Genomic DNA, 17,178 nt, shown 5'->3' on the forward strand with positions numbered 1-17,178 from the left:
TTTGGCACTGCTTTTCTTTGGGATTGGAATGAAAACTGACCTTTTCTAGTCCTGTGGCAAATTGCTGAGTTTTCCAAATTTGCTGGCATATTGAGTGCAGCACTTTCACAGCATCATCTTTCAGGATTTGAAATAGCTCAACTGGAATTCCATCACCTCCACTAGCTTTGTTCCTAGTGATGCTTCCTAAGGCCCACTTGACTTCACATTCCAGGATGTCTGGCTCTTGGTGAGTGATCACACCATTGTGATTATCTGGGTCATGAAGATCTTTTTTGTACAGTTCTTCATATTACATTAGAGTAAAAACATCCTTCAGGAATGATGATCAAAAAGACACTGGCAGATGAAGGAAATAATATATCATCAACAAAACAGCTCTAAAAGAATGGTTAAAGGGATTTCTTCACACAGGAAATAAATGACAGAAACCTCAAACATCAGGAATAATGAGCAGTAGAAAGGGTGTGTGCCCACATGTGTCTATATGCTGTATATGTATTGTGCATGAACATATACATAAATACATATATACTAAACTATTTTTCCCTTGTTCAGTTTTTAAAATTATGTTTGATGCTTGAAAGTAAAAATTGTAACATTGCCCTGTGGTTTTCAACATACATAAAGGTAACACTTAAGACAACTGTTTCATAAAGGGGGTAAGGGCCTAAAAGGTAGTAAGGTTTCCACCTTCCACTTAAAGTGGCAAAAGATCAACTAGCAGATTGGGATAAATTATGTACACATATTTTAATCCCTAGAGCAATCACATAAAAAAACTATACAAAGAGATACACTAAAACCATTATAAAAAACCAAACTGGAGTACTAAGAAAATGTTCAAGTAACCCACAGGAATACAAGAAAGGGAAAACAGAAGAAAAATATGAAACTTTGCCATTCATAAAATGGCAAACATGCAAAATACTGAAAATTACATTCAATATAAATAGTCTAAATACACCAACTAAAAAGACAAGGATGAGAAGAATTGGTTAAAAAAGGAAAAAGACCTAACTATATGCTGTCTATGGGGCTTCCCTAATAGCTTAGTTGGTAAAGAATCTGCCTGCAATGCAGGAGACCTGGGTTGGGAAGATCCCTTGGAGAAGGGAAAGGCTACCCACTCCAGTATTCTGGCCTGGAAAATTCCATGTATAGTACATGAGGTTGCAAAGAGTTGCACATGACTGAGTGACTTTCACTTCAATTCACTTCATATGCTGTCTATAATAAATTTACTTCAAATATAATGATATAGAAAGGTTAGAAATAAATGGATTCCATGTTTTAGAAGGAAAAAAGGAAGGATAAAAAAGTATAGCACAAAAGGTTTTTAGGGTAGTGAAACTATTTGGTATGATACTGTAATGGATATATGTCATTGTGTATTTGTTAAAATCTATAAAATGTACAATACAAAGAATGAATCCTAATGTAATCTATGAACTTCTAGTTAATAATAATGTATCAATATTGGTTTATCAGTTCTAACAAATTAACCACATTAATGCAAAATGTTAGTAAGGGAAACTGGTGGGAGTTGGCAAGAAGAGGGTATATGGGAGCTCTGTATTTTCTACTTTGAACTGCCTAAGTTTTTTTGTCAAATTTTTTTAAAAAAATGAATGAGGAGAGACATACCATGCAAACATGGAACAAAAGAAAGCTGAAGTAGCCATGTTACACTGGATAAAGTATTTTTCAGAACAAGGAAAATTATCAGGAACAAAAAGGAATAATACATAATGATTAAAGGGCCAATTTTAAATAGACATAAGATTCTAAATGTGTATGCACCAGAAAACAGCTTCAAAATACAAGAAGCAAAAACTGGCCTAATTGAAAGCAGAGAAAGACAAATCAATAACCCCCTCTCAGTAACTGACAAAAAACCTTGACTGAAAATCAGCAACAGAAAGAACACTACCATCAACCAACAAGACCTAACTAACATTTATAGGACACTCCATCCAACAGCAGGCTAGACTTTTTTTGTATACTCTTATGGAATACTCTCTAAGACAGACCACATCCTGGTTCATCGAGCAAACCTTCACAACTGTAAAGAAGGGATATCACTACAGAAACCACAGACATCAAAAGGATAAGGGGATACTAAGAACAACTGTATACAGAAATCCAACAAATCAGACAAAATGCACAAATTCCTGGAAAATCACAAACTCCTGTAACTTTTAAAGAAATGTTTAACTTCAGAAAAACGAATCTTAAGGCCAAGATGGCTTCAATGGCAAGTCCCACAAATATTTAAAAAGGAAATAATATCCATTCTACACTTACGATAATAACACCCATTCTATCTCTTCCAAAAAACAGAAGATGAACACTTTCCAATTCTCATTTTTATACTGATATTATCCTGATAAAACCAGACAGTAAACAAAAACAAAATTACAGACCTATTTCCCTTATGAACATAGAAACAAAAATCCTCAGCAGAATATTACCAAATCGAATGCATAAAAATACATAAAAAGAAAAATATACCATAAACAAGTGTGATTTATCCCAGGAATGTAAGGCTGCTTCCAAAAAAACTGTTAATCAACAGATTCTATCAACAGAGGCAGAGAAAACATTTGACACAACCCAACTATCACTCATGAGAAAAACGCTCAGCAAACTTGAAATTTAAGGAATTTCTCCCACTACCTGACAAAAGGCATCTAAACAAAACAAAAACAAAAAACCTAGTCTGAATACTTCCTCCTAAAATTATGAATAAAGCCAAGATACCTGCTCTCACCATTCCTATTTAACATAGTACCCCAAGTCCTAGCCAGTGCAATAAGGCAAGAAAAGGAAATAAAATTTTCCACAGATTGCAAAGTAGGGGACATGATTAACCTCATAGAAAACCGGAAGGAATCAATTTTAAAACTCTTGAAACTACTTAGTTTAACAATGTCACAAGATATTAAGATCAACACAGAAAAATCAGTAATATTTTACTATACTAAGAATGCCTAAAGAAAAAGCAAACTTAAATGTAACACTGTTTACAATCACTCCCTCAAACAGAAAATATGTAAGTATAAATTTAACATAACATGTTTAGAATCTAGTATGCTGAAATTTATAAAGCACTAATGAAGTAAGGCCTAAATAAATGGAAAGACATACTGTGTGCATGTTTTGGACCACTCAACGTTAGTATAGCTGTCAACTCTCCCTAAAATGATCTATAGATTTAACACAAATCCTATAAAAAGATCATAGTTTTTTTCCCCCCTTTTTTTTGGCTACACCACACAGCATGCTGATCTTCCCCAGTCAGGGATTGAAATTGTGCCTCCTGAAGTAGAAGTGTGGAGTCTTAACCACTGAATCACCAGGGAAGTACCACAGCATTTTTTTTTGGTAAATACAGAGAAGTTACAGACAATTTTTTTTAGTAGACAGACAAGGTGATTCTAAAATTTATATGAAAAGATAAATGATTCAGAATAAAACAATACTGAAAACTTGGAGGAACAATATTATCAAATTGAAAACTTACCATATAGCTTCAGCAATCAAGAGTGTATGGTACTGAAGAAGGGACAGACACAGAGATCAATAAAACAGGACAGAGAAACCAGACACAGACTCACAATTATGCCTAACTGATTTCTGGCAAAGACTCACAATTATGCCTAACTGATTTCTGGCAAAGATATAAAAGCAATCCAGTGAAGGAAGAATAGTCTTTTCAATAAATGGGGATGGAGCAAATGGACTTCCATAGGCAAAGAAAAAACACAGATCCAAAATTTATGTAAAAATTAACTGCACATGGATCTTAGATGCAAAGATAAAGGGTAAAACTATAAAAAATGGTACAAGAAAACATCGGAGACAACTTTTCTGACCTAGAGTTGGGAAAACAGTTTTTAGACATGACACCAAAGCAAGACCTGTAAGAGAGGACTGGCCTTCATCAAAATTAAAAATCAAGTTTATCAAAGACCCTGTTAGGAAGATTAAAAGACAAGACACAGACTGGGGAGAAAACACATACCTTATAAAGAACACTTATCCGGAAAGTCTCTAAACACAAAAGTGAGAAAACAAAGAATCTCATTAGAATATGGGCAAACACATGAAGAAATATTCACTGAAGAATATATTCAGATGGCAAATAAGGACATGAAGATGTTCACTATCATGAGAAATCAAGCAAATGCAAATTAAAGACATGATGAGATACAATTACAACACCTTTCAGAATGACCAAAAATTTTTAAACATTGACAATGCCAAATGCTAGTGAGGATAGAGAGAAACTTCATTTTTCATATAATGCTAGTGGAAATGCAAAATTTTTATAACCTGCCCAGAAAGTAGTTTGGCAGTTTCTTTAAAAACTAAACATACACTTAGCATACAACATAACCATGGCACTTCTGGGCATTTATCCCAGAGAAATGGAAAACATGTCCACACAAACAATGTGTACATGAATGTTCATAACAGTTTTTTGTATACCTCCAAATTGGACTTAATACAAATGTCTTTCACCAAGAAGATGAATAAACTGCAACACATTCATACAATGTAGTACTACTTAGCTACAAAAAAAGAACAAATTACTGACACACACAAAAACTTGGATGGATCTCAAAGGCATTATGCTGAGTGAAAAAGCCAATCTCAAAAGGTTACAACACATTCCATTTATATACCATTCTAAAGTGAAAAACTTGTGATTTTCATTTCAGTGATAGATTGCTTCACTGGTAGCTCAGCTGGTAAAGAATCTGCCTGCAATGCAGGAGACCCTGGTTTGATTCCTGGGTCAGGAAGATCCCTTGGAGAAAGGATAGGCTACCCACTTCAATATTCTTGGGCTTCCCTGATGGCTCAGATGGTAAAGAATCCACCTGCAATGAGGGATTTGATTGATCCCTGGGTTGGGAAGATCCCCTGAAGAATTCCATGGATTGTCCAGTCAATGGGGTTGCAAAGAGCTGGACACGACTGAGTGACTTTCACAGTGATAGGCTGCCACAGTTATGCTGGGGAGAGGATCTGGTGATTATAAAGGGGTAGCATGAGGGATTTTTTTCTTCTTTGTGGTGGTAAAACAGTACTGTATCCTGATTATGGCAGTGGTTAGACAATTTGATAAAATTTCAGTGCTGGATTCAGAAAGCCAATTAAAACCAGTCCTTGTCTGGGACTTCCCTGGTGGTCTAGTAGTTAAGACATTGTGCTTCCACTGCAGGGGTTGATGCCTGGTAGGGGAACGAAGATCTGGCAGCCAAAAAAACAGGAAAACAAACAAAACAAAAAACAAAAACAGTTCTTGCCTTCAATGAGCTCATGGCCCTCAGGCAAACTTCTTTTTTGTGTCCCTAACTTATGCTATACACTCCTTGAAAGCAGAATCTTCACTCAGCAAATGCCCAATACATGAGGAACAAAAGACTAACAATGCTTGGTTTAGAAACATACTATAGTTTTCATCATACATGAGAAATTGAGAAAGCAATTCTTTTCCTTAGAGAGCCAACAGAGTAGAGTGAAAAAACATGGACCGTGAAGTCACACAAACTTGTGTATGAATCTTAGCTCTGAGACGACTACAGCTTAGAAAAATCTCTTGGTTTTTATGTTTTGAGTTTTCATTTCCTCATCTTTAAAATAGCAATGTTTCCCACTGATAACAGGGGACTGTTATGAGTACTAGAAAAAAAATAATATAGGGAATTCCCTGGTGGTCCAGTGGGTAGGACCTCCAACTAAGATCCCATATACCACAGAGCATAACCAAAAAAAAAAGTAATATAAATGTAAATATATCTACATGTAAAACTCCATCATAAAATCTAGTACACTGCAGGCATTTTCCAAGTTTCCCCATACACCTGTTCCTTATTCACTAATCCTTCACTATGACCAAAATGATCATTTGTACTCAAATTACACATTTCTTTGCCTTGACTTTTCTGGCTTCAATTAAGCCCTCACCTTAACGTACACCTTCAAGATGAGAAACTCAGATTCTATATAACTCAATATCATAACACTCAAATTTGTAAGACTTTACTCTTAAAACTTTTCCCCTAAGAAGCATTCTATAGGTTCCTTGAACGTCAAAATTTGCACATGTAGTGATGAGGATGAAAATAGTAATGCATTCATGTTGGTAGTAACAGCTCACTCTGTTCCTCATTTCCACAGCCACTCTGGGATGTGATCAGCAGTTGGAACTTTCCTTTGGGGTTCCTGCTGCCACAAACTAGAAATCTTCGGACTCCTAGCAGCCTAGGGTTAGAGTATCCACAAATGTTTAAGTAAATTTTCTTCAGTCAGTGCCTGCTTCACTGCCAACATTTCCACATCTTGGGCCTTTCCTACCACAGATCCCTCCTGATCACGAGCGCATCCCATGAGTTTTCTGGGCTGTGGCTTCCTCCATTTAGTTCTTCTCTCCCAATTCCCTTTCTTTCACCTACTATAGGCCCTAATGCATCTTTCTCATTGTTAAATTATTTTTTATTTACTTTTATTATTATTATTATTCCTCCACTATCATTTCAGTGAGGTGCTATCAGAAAGAAAGAACAAATAAATGTCTTTAATCTGGCATCATGAACCAGAAGTCTGTAACTTGATTTTTCTTTTTTTTGTCCTACACTATTTTATGGTCATTTTTTTATGTCAGCTCACACAATCTTACCTCACCCTCATTAATGACGACACTGTTCAGAAGCAGTGATGTACATTAAGTAAATAAGAAAGAATTTGCTTAAATATACAGCAGGGACTAAAGTTGGGAGAATAGGAAAAACGAAGAGAGCTAATGCTATGGTCAAGTCCTCTGCATTCTTCAAAGTTTAACAGCCAGCTCATGCCCACTTACTCTGCCAGCTGACAAGTCTTTCCTATGTACTCAAAGCTGTTACTCAACTTTTCTAAACTTTCATTCTTAAAAACGAAAGAATAGGCAAGGATCACCAAAGATAAATAGGAAAAGAAAATGACTGGAGGAAACAGGAATGATTCCAGAAAAAAAAAAAGAAAATTTTTAAAAACTATCTTCAGTGATAAAACAAAAAAAAGAAGCAAAATCATAACACAAGAAACAGTTCTAGAAAATTTTTAAATAAACTGAAAATAATTCAATAGAAAGAATGAGAGACAAAGTCATGACAATCTCCCAGAAGAGAGACCTGAAAAAAGGAAACCAAAGAAAAAGAGTTTGAAAACAGGTGCGAATAGATAAGAACATTATAAGAGCAATCCAAGAGGCCCAAATTAGAATTTCTGAGAGAAAGAAGAAAACGGAGCGGAGGATGTCATCTAAGAAAAACATAAGGCAATCATTAAACATGAAAAATATGAGTCTGCAGATTAAGGGGGCTAGGACTTTCCTGGTGGTCCAGTGACTGAGAATTCACCTTCCAATGCAGGGGACATGGGTTGGATCCTGATTGGGAAAACAGGATTCCACGTAACAGAAAGCAACTAAGGCTGCATGCCATAACTAAGAAAAGCCCGTGTGCTGCAAAGAAAGATCCCTTATGCTGCAACCAAGAGCCAATGCAGCCAAAAAAATAAACATTTTCAAAAATAAAAACAACAACAACAAACAGATTAAGGGACCCATCAAGTACACCACTATGGAGTTTTTAGACTACAACTGATCCTTGAACAACTTGGGGGGTTAAAGGTGCCAACCAGACCCCCATTACCGCCACCAGTCCCCAACAGTCAAAAATCCATGTATAAAGAATGCCTAAGAATCCATCTGCTAGATATAATAGAGAACAGACTTGTGGACACAGTGGAGGGGAAGGAGAGGGCGGGATGAATTGAGACTAGCACTGAAACATACACAGTACCATACATTAACAGACAGCCAGTAGGAATTTGCCATATGACAGAGGGCTCTAAACCCAGTGCTCTGTGACAATCTAGAGGGTAGGAGGCAGGAGGGAGGGGACATATGTTGATGTATGGCAGGGACCAACACAGCACTGTAAAGCAATTACCTTCCAATTAACAATAAACTTTAAAAAAAGCATCCATCTGCCAATGCAGGGGACAAGGTTCGATTCCTGGTCCTGGAAGATCTCACACTGCCTGGGGCAAAGAAGCCCATGTGCCACAACTACTGCGCCCCAAAGCCTGTGCTGCACAAGAACAGAGAAGCCACCATAACGAGAAGCCCAGGCACCACAACTAGACAGCAGCCACCCCATCTGGATGAAACTGTAGAAAAGTCAACACACAGCAAGGAAGACCTACCGCAGCCAAAAAAAAAAAAAATTCACGTACAACTTTATATAGTTGGCCTTCCACATCCCAGGTTTTGCATCCTCAGATTCAACCATCATATGGTGCTATATAGTACATTCAACTATACCTCTTTTTATTGCACTTGACACTACTATGCTTTGCAGAAACTGTTTTTTACAAACTGAAGGTCTGTGGCAATCCTGCATCAAGCAAGTCTGTCGGTACCATTTTCCAGTAGCATTTGCTTACTCTGTGTCTCTGCACCCCGTTTGGTTAGTTCTTGCAATATTTTGAATATGTTCATTATTATATTTGTTATGGTGATCTGTGATCTTTGAGGTTACTATTGCAAAAAGATTATGATTGACTGAAAGTTCATTTTTCACCAATAAAGTATTTCTTAATTAAGGTACTTAGATTTTTTTTTTAGACTTAATATGATTGCACACTTGGTACAAATTTTTCTTTTTCTTTTTTTTGGACTGTCTCATGTGGTTTGTGGTATCATCACAGTCATACCAGGGATTGAAGCTGGGCCCTCAGCAGTGAGAGAGTGGAGCCCTAGCCACTGGACCACCAGGGAATTCCCCCTAAACGTAGCTTTTATATGTACTGAGATACCAAAAAAAAATTATGTGACTCACTTTATTGCAGTGGTCTGGAACCAAACTCACAATATCTTCGAAGTATACCTGTATTTATTTTTAAAAATTTGTGTATAAGAGGAGTTCAAGTGTGCAGTTCACACCCGTACTGTTCATGATTAACTATATATGGAAAAAAGAGAAGTTTTCAGAGAAATGAGAAAATAAATTTCCTACAGGAAACAAAATAAGACTAAATTTCACTTCTTATGATGAACAATGAATGCCAGAAAAAAACCAAGCAATGACTTTCAAAGTTCAGAGGGAAAATAACCTGCAACTTAGAATTCTAAACCCAACCATCACTCAAACATGAGGGGAGAACAGACATCAGAAGAATCAGTTTATCTGCTGGGTACTCTTTCTCTTAAGAAGTTACTTGAGAATGAACTTCAGCAAAAAAAGAAAAGCTTTTAATTTTTAATTAAAAAAAAAACAAACCAAAACTGAGATCTAAGATCAGGGGGAAGGATCCAACTCAAAAATGCAATGAGGAAAATCCCAAGAAAGAGCCATGCAGATGACCTCAAGAATAATAGACTAGAATGTATATGATTGACAGCATGGGGAACAGTAGGATAATAATAAAGATAGACAAAAAAAAAAAAAAAAGACAAGAAAAAAGAAAATCAGGAACTCCAGAAAGAAAATTCCAGTTGAACTATTTAAATTCCTAAAAGATGATGCTGTGAAACAAACAAGGTTATGCTCAAAATTCTTCAAGCTTGGCTTCAGCAGTAAGTGAACCCAGAACTTCCAGGTGTACAAGTTGGGTTTCAAAGAGGCAGAGGAACCAGAGATCAAACTGCTAACATTCGCTGGATTATGAAGAAAGCAAGGGAATTCCAGAAAAATGTCTACTTCTGCTTCATTCACTACGCTAAAGCCTTTGTGTGGACCACAACAAACTGGAAAATTCTTAAAGAGATGGGAGTACTGGACCACCTCACCTGCCTCCTGAGAAACCTGTATGCAGGTCAAGAAGCAACTGTTAGAACCAGATATGGAACAACAGATTGGTTCAAAATTGGGAAAGCAGTACGACAAGGCTGTATATTGTTACCCTGCTTACTTAAATTAAATGCAGAGTACATCATGTGAAATGCCAGGCTGGATGAATCACAAGCTGGAATCAACACTGCCAGGAGAAGTTATCAATAACCTCAGATTATGCACATGATACCACTCTAATGGCAGAAAGTGAAGAGGAACTAAAGAGCCTCTTGATGAGGGTGAAAGAGGAGAGTAAAAAAGTGGGCTTAACATTCAACATTCAAAAAACTAAGACCATGGCATCTGGTCTCATCACTTCATAGCAAATAGATGTGGAAAAAGTGGAAACAGTCACAGGTTTTATCTTGGGCTCCAAACTTACTGCAGATGGTGACTGCATCCATGAAATTAAAAGACACCTGCTCCTTGGAAGAAAAGCTATGACAAACCTAAACGGCATATTAAAAAGAAGAGACATCATTTTGCCGACAAAGGTCTATATACTCAAAGCTATGCTTTTCCAGTAGTTATGTACAGATGTGAGAGCTGGAAGGCTAAGTGCCAAAGAACTGACACTTTTGAACTATGGTGCTGAAGAAGGCTCTTGAGAGCCCCATAGCCTTTAAAGAGGTCCACTGGTCAATCCTAAAGGAAAGCAACCCTGAATATTCACTGGAAGGACTGATGCTGAAGCTCCTATACTCTGGCCCCTGATGTGAAGAGCTGACTCCTTGGAAAAGACCCTGATGCTGAGAAAGATTGAAAGTAAAAGAAGGGGTTGGCAGAGGATGAGATGTTTAGATAATATCGCCAACTCAGTGGACATGAATATGAGGAAATTTCACAATATCATGAAGGACAGGGAAGGCTGGTATAATCTCCATGGAGTTGCAAGAGTTGGACATGACTTACCGACTGAACAATAACAATAACAATTCATAGTAACATTACTCACAACAGCCAAAAGGTATAGACAACCCAAATGTCCACTGAAGGATGAATAAACAAAATGTGGCATATATGCACAGCAGAAGATCATTTGGCCTTAAAAAGGATAGAAATTCTGATCCATGCTACAACATGAATAAACCTTGAAGATATTATACTAAGTGAAATAAGCTAGACACAAAATGACAAATACTGTGCGGTTCCACTTACATGTGTACCTAGAGTAGTCAAAGTAGTCAGGGAAAGCAGAATGTGGTTCCCAGGAATTCAGAAAAAGGGAAATGCGGAGTTAGCTATAAAGGGTACGGAATTTCAGTTGAGGAAGATGAAATTCTAGAGACTGCTGGTGGTGATGATGGCTGCACAACAATACAAATATACTTAATGTCAATGATTTGTACACTTTACAACTGATTAAAATGGTTTTTATGTTACGTATTTTTGTACAACAACAACAACAAAAATATGTATATGAATACTTTAACATGTAACACCTTTTCAGTGCTGCTCTCATTCCTTTTCCTTTTCCCAACTCCTGCCAGAAGAACCACTAGTCTGATTTCTATCATCATATCTCCTGGTAACCAAACTGTTATCTACTTTTTTGTGTGTCTGGCTTCTTATATATATCTGTGAGATTCATCCATATTGTTTTGCAGTCGTTCATTACTCTCTATTGCTGAGTACAATTCCATTGTATGAATGTATCACAATATATTCATCTTTTCACCCGTTTTTAGACATTTGATTATTTCTTTTTTTCTTTTTTTGCTATTATAAATAAAGCTATAGTGAATATTTACATGCAAATCTTTATGTAGACATATATTTTCATTTCTCAAGGGTAAATACCTAGGGGTAGAATTTCTGGATTATTGGATACATGTATGTTTAGCTTGTAGAAAACACTCAATGATTTTCCAAAATTACAGCGCTGCTTTACACTGCTGTTTAAAACTTGGAATGATGAGTAAGTTGATAATGAAAATTTACTTTTCCTTTTTAATACAAGTTGTTGTTTAATGCTACACAAACTGAGTACTGAATTCTTTGAAACTCTCAGTGCATCAGCTCTTCAACAAGGATCCATATCAGTGTCAACTAAAAAAAAATGCACAATGTGAGTTGTGAGTTAAGTTTTATTTGGAGCAAAATGACAATTATAACCTAGGAGGCAGCAATTCAGACAGCTCTGAGAAACCCTTCTGAAGAGGTGGTAGGAAGGCCAGTGTATTATGTGATTTTGGTAAAGGCAGAATATATGCAATCAGGCACACATTTCTGCAGAATGTTGCTGCCAGCCTCGTAAAGGTGACTGCTAGTCACAAGAAGCACATGTCACCATGAAAGATTTTAGTGCTTTTCTAGATGAGGAGATGCAAGAAGCAGGCTCATAAAATCTCCTGAAAATATCTAACTATCTGAAGGCCTGTTCTGCCAGTTCTTCCCAAAGCACAGAATGCTTCATTCCTGATCTCCACCCTGAATCCTTTCAGGGTGGGGTTGAAGGTCAACGGTCTCAGCAAGTAATTTGATCCTTGCAGAGGTAAATGGCAAGTGCCAATTTGTAGTTGACATCAGGATCATCTCTGCTCTACCCACAGAAACTTTGATTCAACAAGGGCAGGACAGCAGGGTACAGACTTTGGTCTTTTATTTCTTAAAGCTCTTTAAGTGATCCTGGTTCATGACCAGGTTGAGAACCAGTGTCTTAACCAATGATAACATTTTTAAGCACACACACACACACAACCTGCTCTTGGGACTTCCCCGGTGATCCAGTGGCTAAGACTCTATGTTCCCAATGCAGGGTGCCTGGGTTCGATCCCTAGTAGAGAAGCTAGATCCCACAGGCCACAACTAGGAGTTCTCATGCTGCAACTCAAGATCCCGCATGCCGCAACTAAGACTTGACACAGCCAAATAAATAAATAAAAATATTCTGTTAAAAAAAAAAAACTACTCTTATAGCTTGGAAATTAAATGGGAGTGGGAGAAAATCTGATTTCAGCTATATTTTGTGAAGACAATAACCTGGGTGACAAATGTTTCCTTGTACTTCAGGTTTTACCTCTTTAGCTACTTGAACTGCATCATCCATCAACACTCATTGGAATTCCATTAAAAACTTTTTTCAGTTGTGCCACCTGCAACTAAAGAAAAAACAACCTTTAGAAATATGAAACAGCCCTATTTAAAGAGCACTGGCTGTTCTGGGGGAGAGGGGTACACTCTACCAAGATATCTCACAGAGTTGTACTGAACATTCCAGGAGCCACAGCACAAAACTTCATCTTAAATAGTTAATTCAGATCACTGACGAGCTCATGAGAACTGAATTCAACAATATATTAGGTCCTTACTGTAGGAGACAGGACGGAACACCCCTCCCTTGTCCAAAAAGCTGGACTATTCCACGGTAGGGGTATTCATGTACCATAACGTTCCCACAGGGGACATCTGGCAATGTCTGAAGACAGTTTTAAATAACAAATCACAAGATGGCCCCTCCAAAACAAAGAATTATCCCCAAAAGCCAAAGCTGAAAACCCCAGCATTGGTCAAAAACACCCTCGGGTCCAACTTCTGCAACCTAAGTGTCTAGCTAAGTGTCCCAGGCCAAATCTATAAACCTCCTCAAGCCTCAGTTTTCTCCCTTGGAAAAAGACAATAGAGTCTGCATTCAATATTCTCTGCCTTTTCTAACTCCAACTTGAACAGCTGGAAGTTCATGGTTCATGTACTATTGAAGCCTGGCTTGGAGAATTTTGAGCATTACTTTGCTAGTGTGTGAGACGAGTGCAATTGTGCAGTAGTCTGAACATTCTTTGGCATTGCCTTTCTTTGGGATAGGAATGAAAAGTGACCTTTTCCAGAGGAACCAGAGATCAAATTGCCAACATCTGTTGGATCATTGAAAAAGCAAGCGAGTTTCAGAAAAACATCTACTTCTGCTTTGTTGACTATGCCAAAGCCTTTGACTGTGTGGAAAATTCTTAAAGAGATGGGAATACTAGACCACCTTACCTGCCTCCTGAGAAATCTGTATGCAGGTCAAGAAGCAACAGTTAGATCTGTACGTGGAACTACAGATAGTTTTCAGATAGGGAAAGGAGTACTCAAGGCTGCATATTGTCACCCTGCATATTTAACTTATATGCAGAGTATATCATGAGAAATGCCAGGCTGGATGAAGCACAAACTGGAATCAACATCAGTTCAGTTCAGTTGCTTAGTCATGTCCGACTCTAAGATTGCCAGGAGAAATATCAACAACCTCAGATATGCAGATGACACCACACTTATGGCAGAAAGCAAAGAAGAACTTAAGAGCCTCTTCACGAAAGTGAAAGAGAAGAGCAAAAAAGTTGGCTTAAAACTCAACATTCAGAAAACTAAGATCACGGCATACAATCTCATCACTTCATGGCAAATAGATGGGGTAACAATGGAAACAGTGAGAGACTTTATTTTTTGGTGTTCCAAAATCACTACAGATGGTTATTGGAACTGCGAAATTAAAAGACGCTTGCTCTTAGGAAGAAAAGCTATGACAAGCCTAGACAGCATATTAAAAAGCAGAGACATGACTTTGCCAACAAAGGTCTGTCTAGTCAAAGCTATGGTTTTTCCAGTAGTCATATTTGGATGTGAGAGGTGGACTATAAAGAAAGCTGAGCGCCAAAGAATTGATACTTTTGAACTGTGGTGTTGGAGAAGACTCTTGAGAGTCCTTTGGACCGCAAGGAGATCCAACCAGTCCGTCTTAAAGGAAATCAGTCCTGAATATTCATTGGAAGGACTGACGCTGAAACTGAAACTCCAATACTTTGGCCACGTGATGCAAAGAACTGACTCACTGGAAAAGACCCTGATGCTGGGAAAGGGTGAAGGCAAGAGAAGGGAATGACAGAGGATGAGATGGTTGGATGGCATCACCGACTCAATGGCCATGAGTCTGAGTAAACTCTGGGAGTTGGTGATGGGACAGGGAGGCCTGGCGTGCTTCAGTCCATGGGGTTGCAAGGAGTTGGACATGACTGAGCTGACCTGACTGAACCCATCAGAACAATGTCCACAAGCTGATCACGCCCCCTTTAAACAATTACTATAAAACATCTCACTATCTTGCTCAAGTTGGGACACATGGTTTTAAGGGCATTAGCCCACTATGGGCCCCTTTCCCTGACAAGGTAATAAAGCTACCCTTTTCTACTTCACCCCAAATTTCGGCACCAGTGTACAGAGAAGCTGAGCTTTGGGGATCACTTTCCATTCTTTTGGGCATATACCAGAAGCAGAATTGCTGAATCATGTGGTAATTATATGTTTAATTTTTAAAAATATCTCCAAACTGTTTTCCACAGCTGCTATATACCACTTTACATTCCCACCAACAGTGCACAATGTTCTGATTTCCCCACATCCTCACCAACACTTGTTTTCTGGTTTGTTTGATAGTAGGCACCCTACTGATGTGAGCAGGACAGTCACTTTATGTCCTAGCAGACACAAAGTTTTACTGCTCAGAACCCTCTTCAAGAAGGGACTTCTTACTTAGTTGTGGAGACTGGTTAGCTGACAGCTTCCTTCCGTTAATCCCTTTAGAATTCACCTTAGTTTTCAAATAGAGGGTACCCTTTCCTCAGGACTGCCCCTAGCCAACGAGTGGACAATGTGGGGTGGTACAATGGCCTAGACCTTTCCAACCAATGAGGCAATTTGGCAATCTGGGCTGATAAGAGATTTTTTCACGTGTGCATTGCAGTCTGATGGCCTCCCATGCCCAACCTAATCTGTTCTGCTACTTCACAGGCATTACTCCTCAAAAAGCCCTTTGCTCTCCTACTCCATCTCAAGCTAATTCCTGGAGAACCCAATTGGCACATATATTAAGTGTACTATTTACACTGATGGAGTAACAAAAACCACTGGGGAAAAATAAGACTCCCAATTAAATAAACTAAAATGTTAACAATGGTGGGACCTCTGTACTATTTAAGTATTCCTCATTAGAGTTAGTTGCTCAGTCATGTCCAACTCTGTGTGACCCCATGAACTGTAGCCTGCCAAGTTCCTCTGTCCATGGAATTCTCCAGGCAAGAATACTGCAGTGGGTAGCCATTTCCTTCTCCAGGGGATCTTCCCAACCCAGGAACTGAACTGGGTCTCCTGCACTGCAGGCAGATTCTTCACCATCTGAGCCACCAGGGAAGTATTCCTTAACCACCATCTATTCCTTATACACAATAATAAAACCATTAGAAGATGCTATACTAAATTCTGTCCTAAGGAAATATTCTAATGGTAGTATAAATTGGTATATTTTGTACACTCTGTGTCCAAAATTTCACTAAGGAGTGAGTCATAAACAAATTGCTGGTGTTCTTAAAAAAAAAAAAAAAAGCACATGCCCAGGTACCAAGGAACTAAAAGATCAGGCATTGGGCTTTACAGACTTTTCATAGGGTTCCTCATTTGTTTATAAAGACTTTCAGAAGAGACAATGGAGCCTGTTCACTCACCCTCATGTTTTCATAGATGACATCAATGCCCCAGATAGGCGTAGGGAAGAACATTTGTTGGCCTTGTTTCTCAATGCCTATGTCCATTTCTCTTTCCAGCTAAAGGGGTAATATATCTAAATGTAGGAAGTACAGTAAACATACAGTTCCAAAAAGGGTAAAGTAAGATTATCCTAAGAACTGTTCAAAATGTATCTCTTTCTATGAAAAATTGAATGGTGGCATCTAATACGACCATTCCAGGCAGTTACCAAGTGCTGACTCCCTCAGCGCATGAACAGACACAAGCCTTTACCATCTTAAAGAACCTTTCAAATGAAATCTCTAATGCCTTCCATTCCCAGCTATCACTTTCTCCCCTTTCCTTTCCTGCCAATCTTCTCAATACTACACTTAGTGTCTCTTCTCCTCTACTTCACACCCTTTGATATACACTCTCACTTTGTCTCCACAGGAACTCCTCTTGATAAACAGTCAACAACAATCTTCAAAGAAGATTTCACAATCCTTATTTATACCACCAAATTGTGAATCTGACCACTGCCACAAGTCCCATCATTACTCAACCAGAATCAACAAGCTGGAATCAACATTACTGGGAGAAATATCAAGCAGCTCAGATATGCAGGTGATACCACCCTAATGGCAGAAAGCAAAGAGGAACTAAAGAGCTTCTTGATGAAGGTGAATGAGGAGAATGAAAAGGCTGGCTTAGAATTCAACATTCCAAAAACTAAGATCATGGTGATGCTAGCTCCCTGGAAGAAAAGCTATGACAAACCCAGCCTAAGCATATTATAAAGCAGAGACATCAA

The 17,178-nt window shown here is 38.1% G+C and overlaps 1 protein-coding gene across 4 annotated transcripts in view; it reads right to left on the minus strand.

The window, feature by feature from the left end:
- Nucleotides 1–17,178, minus strand: part of PTPRA (protein tyrosine phosphatase receptor type A) — a 164,297-nt gene that overhangs the window by 104,209 nt on the left and 42,910 nt on the right. For 2 of the 4 annotated variants that reach the window (XM_043885155.1, XM_043885154.1), the window contains exon 2: nt 12,910–12,991. The exons of 1 other annotated variant lie outside the window; for it this stretch is intronic. In XM_043885155.1, coding sequence (XP_043741090.1) covers nt 12,910–12,939 — 30 coding nt within the window. In that variant the 5' untranslated portion in view covers nt 12,940–12,991. Of the gene's footprint in view, nt 1–4,027; nt 4,057–12,909; nt 12,992–17,178 lie in introns of those variants that run through there. One more of the 4 variants, XM_043885158.1, reaches the window with a different exon arrangement.

Source organism: Cervus elaphus, chromosome 23 (genome assembly GCF_910594005.1).
Source record: "Cervus elaphus chromosome 23, mCerEla1.1, whole genome shotgun sequence".
In the NCBI taxonomy this organism is placed as follows: domain Eukaryota; kingdom Metazoa; phylum Chordata; class Mammalia; order Artiodactyla; family Cervidae; genus Cervus; species Cervus elaphus.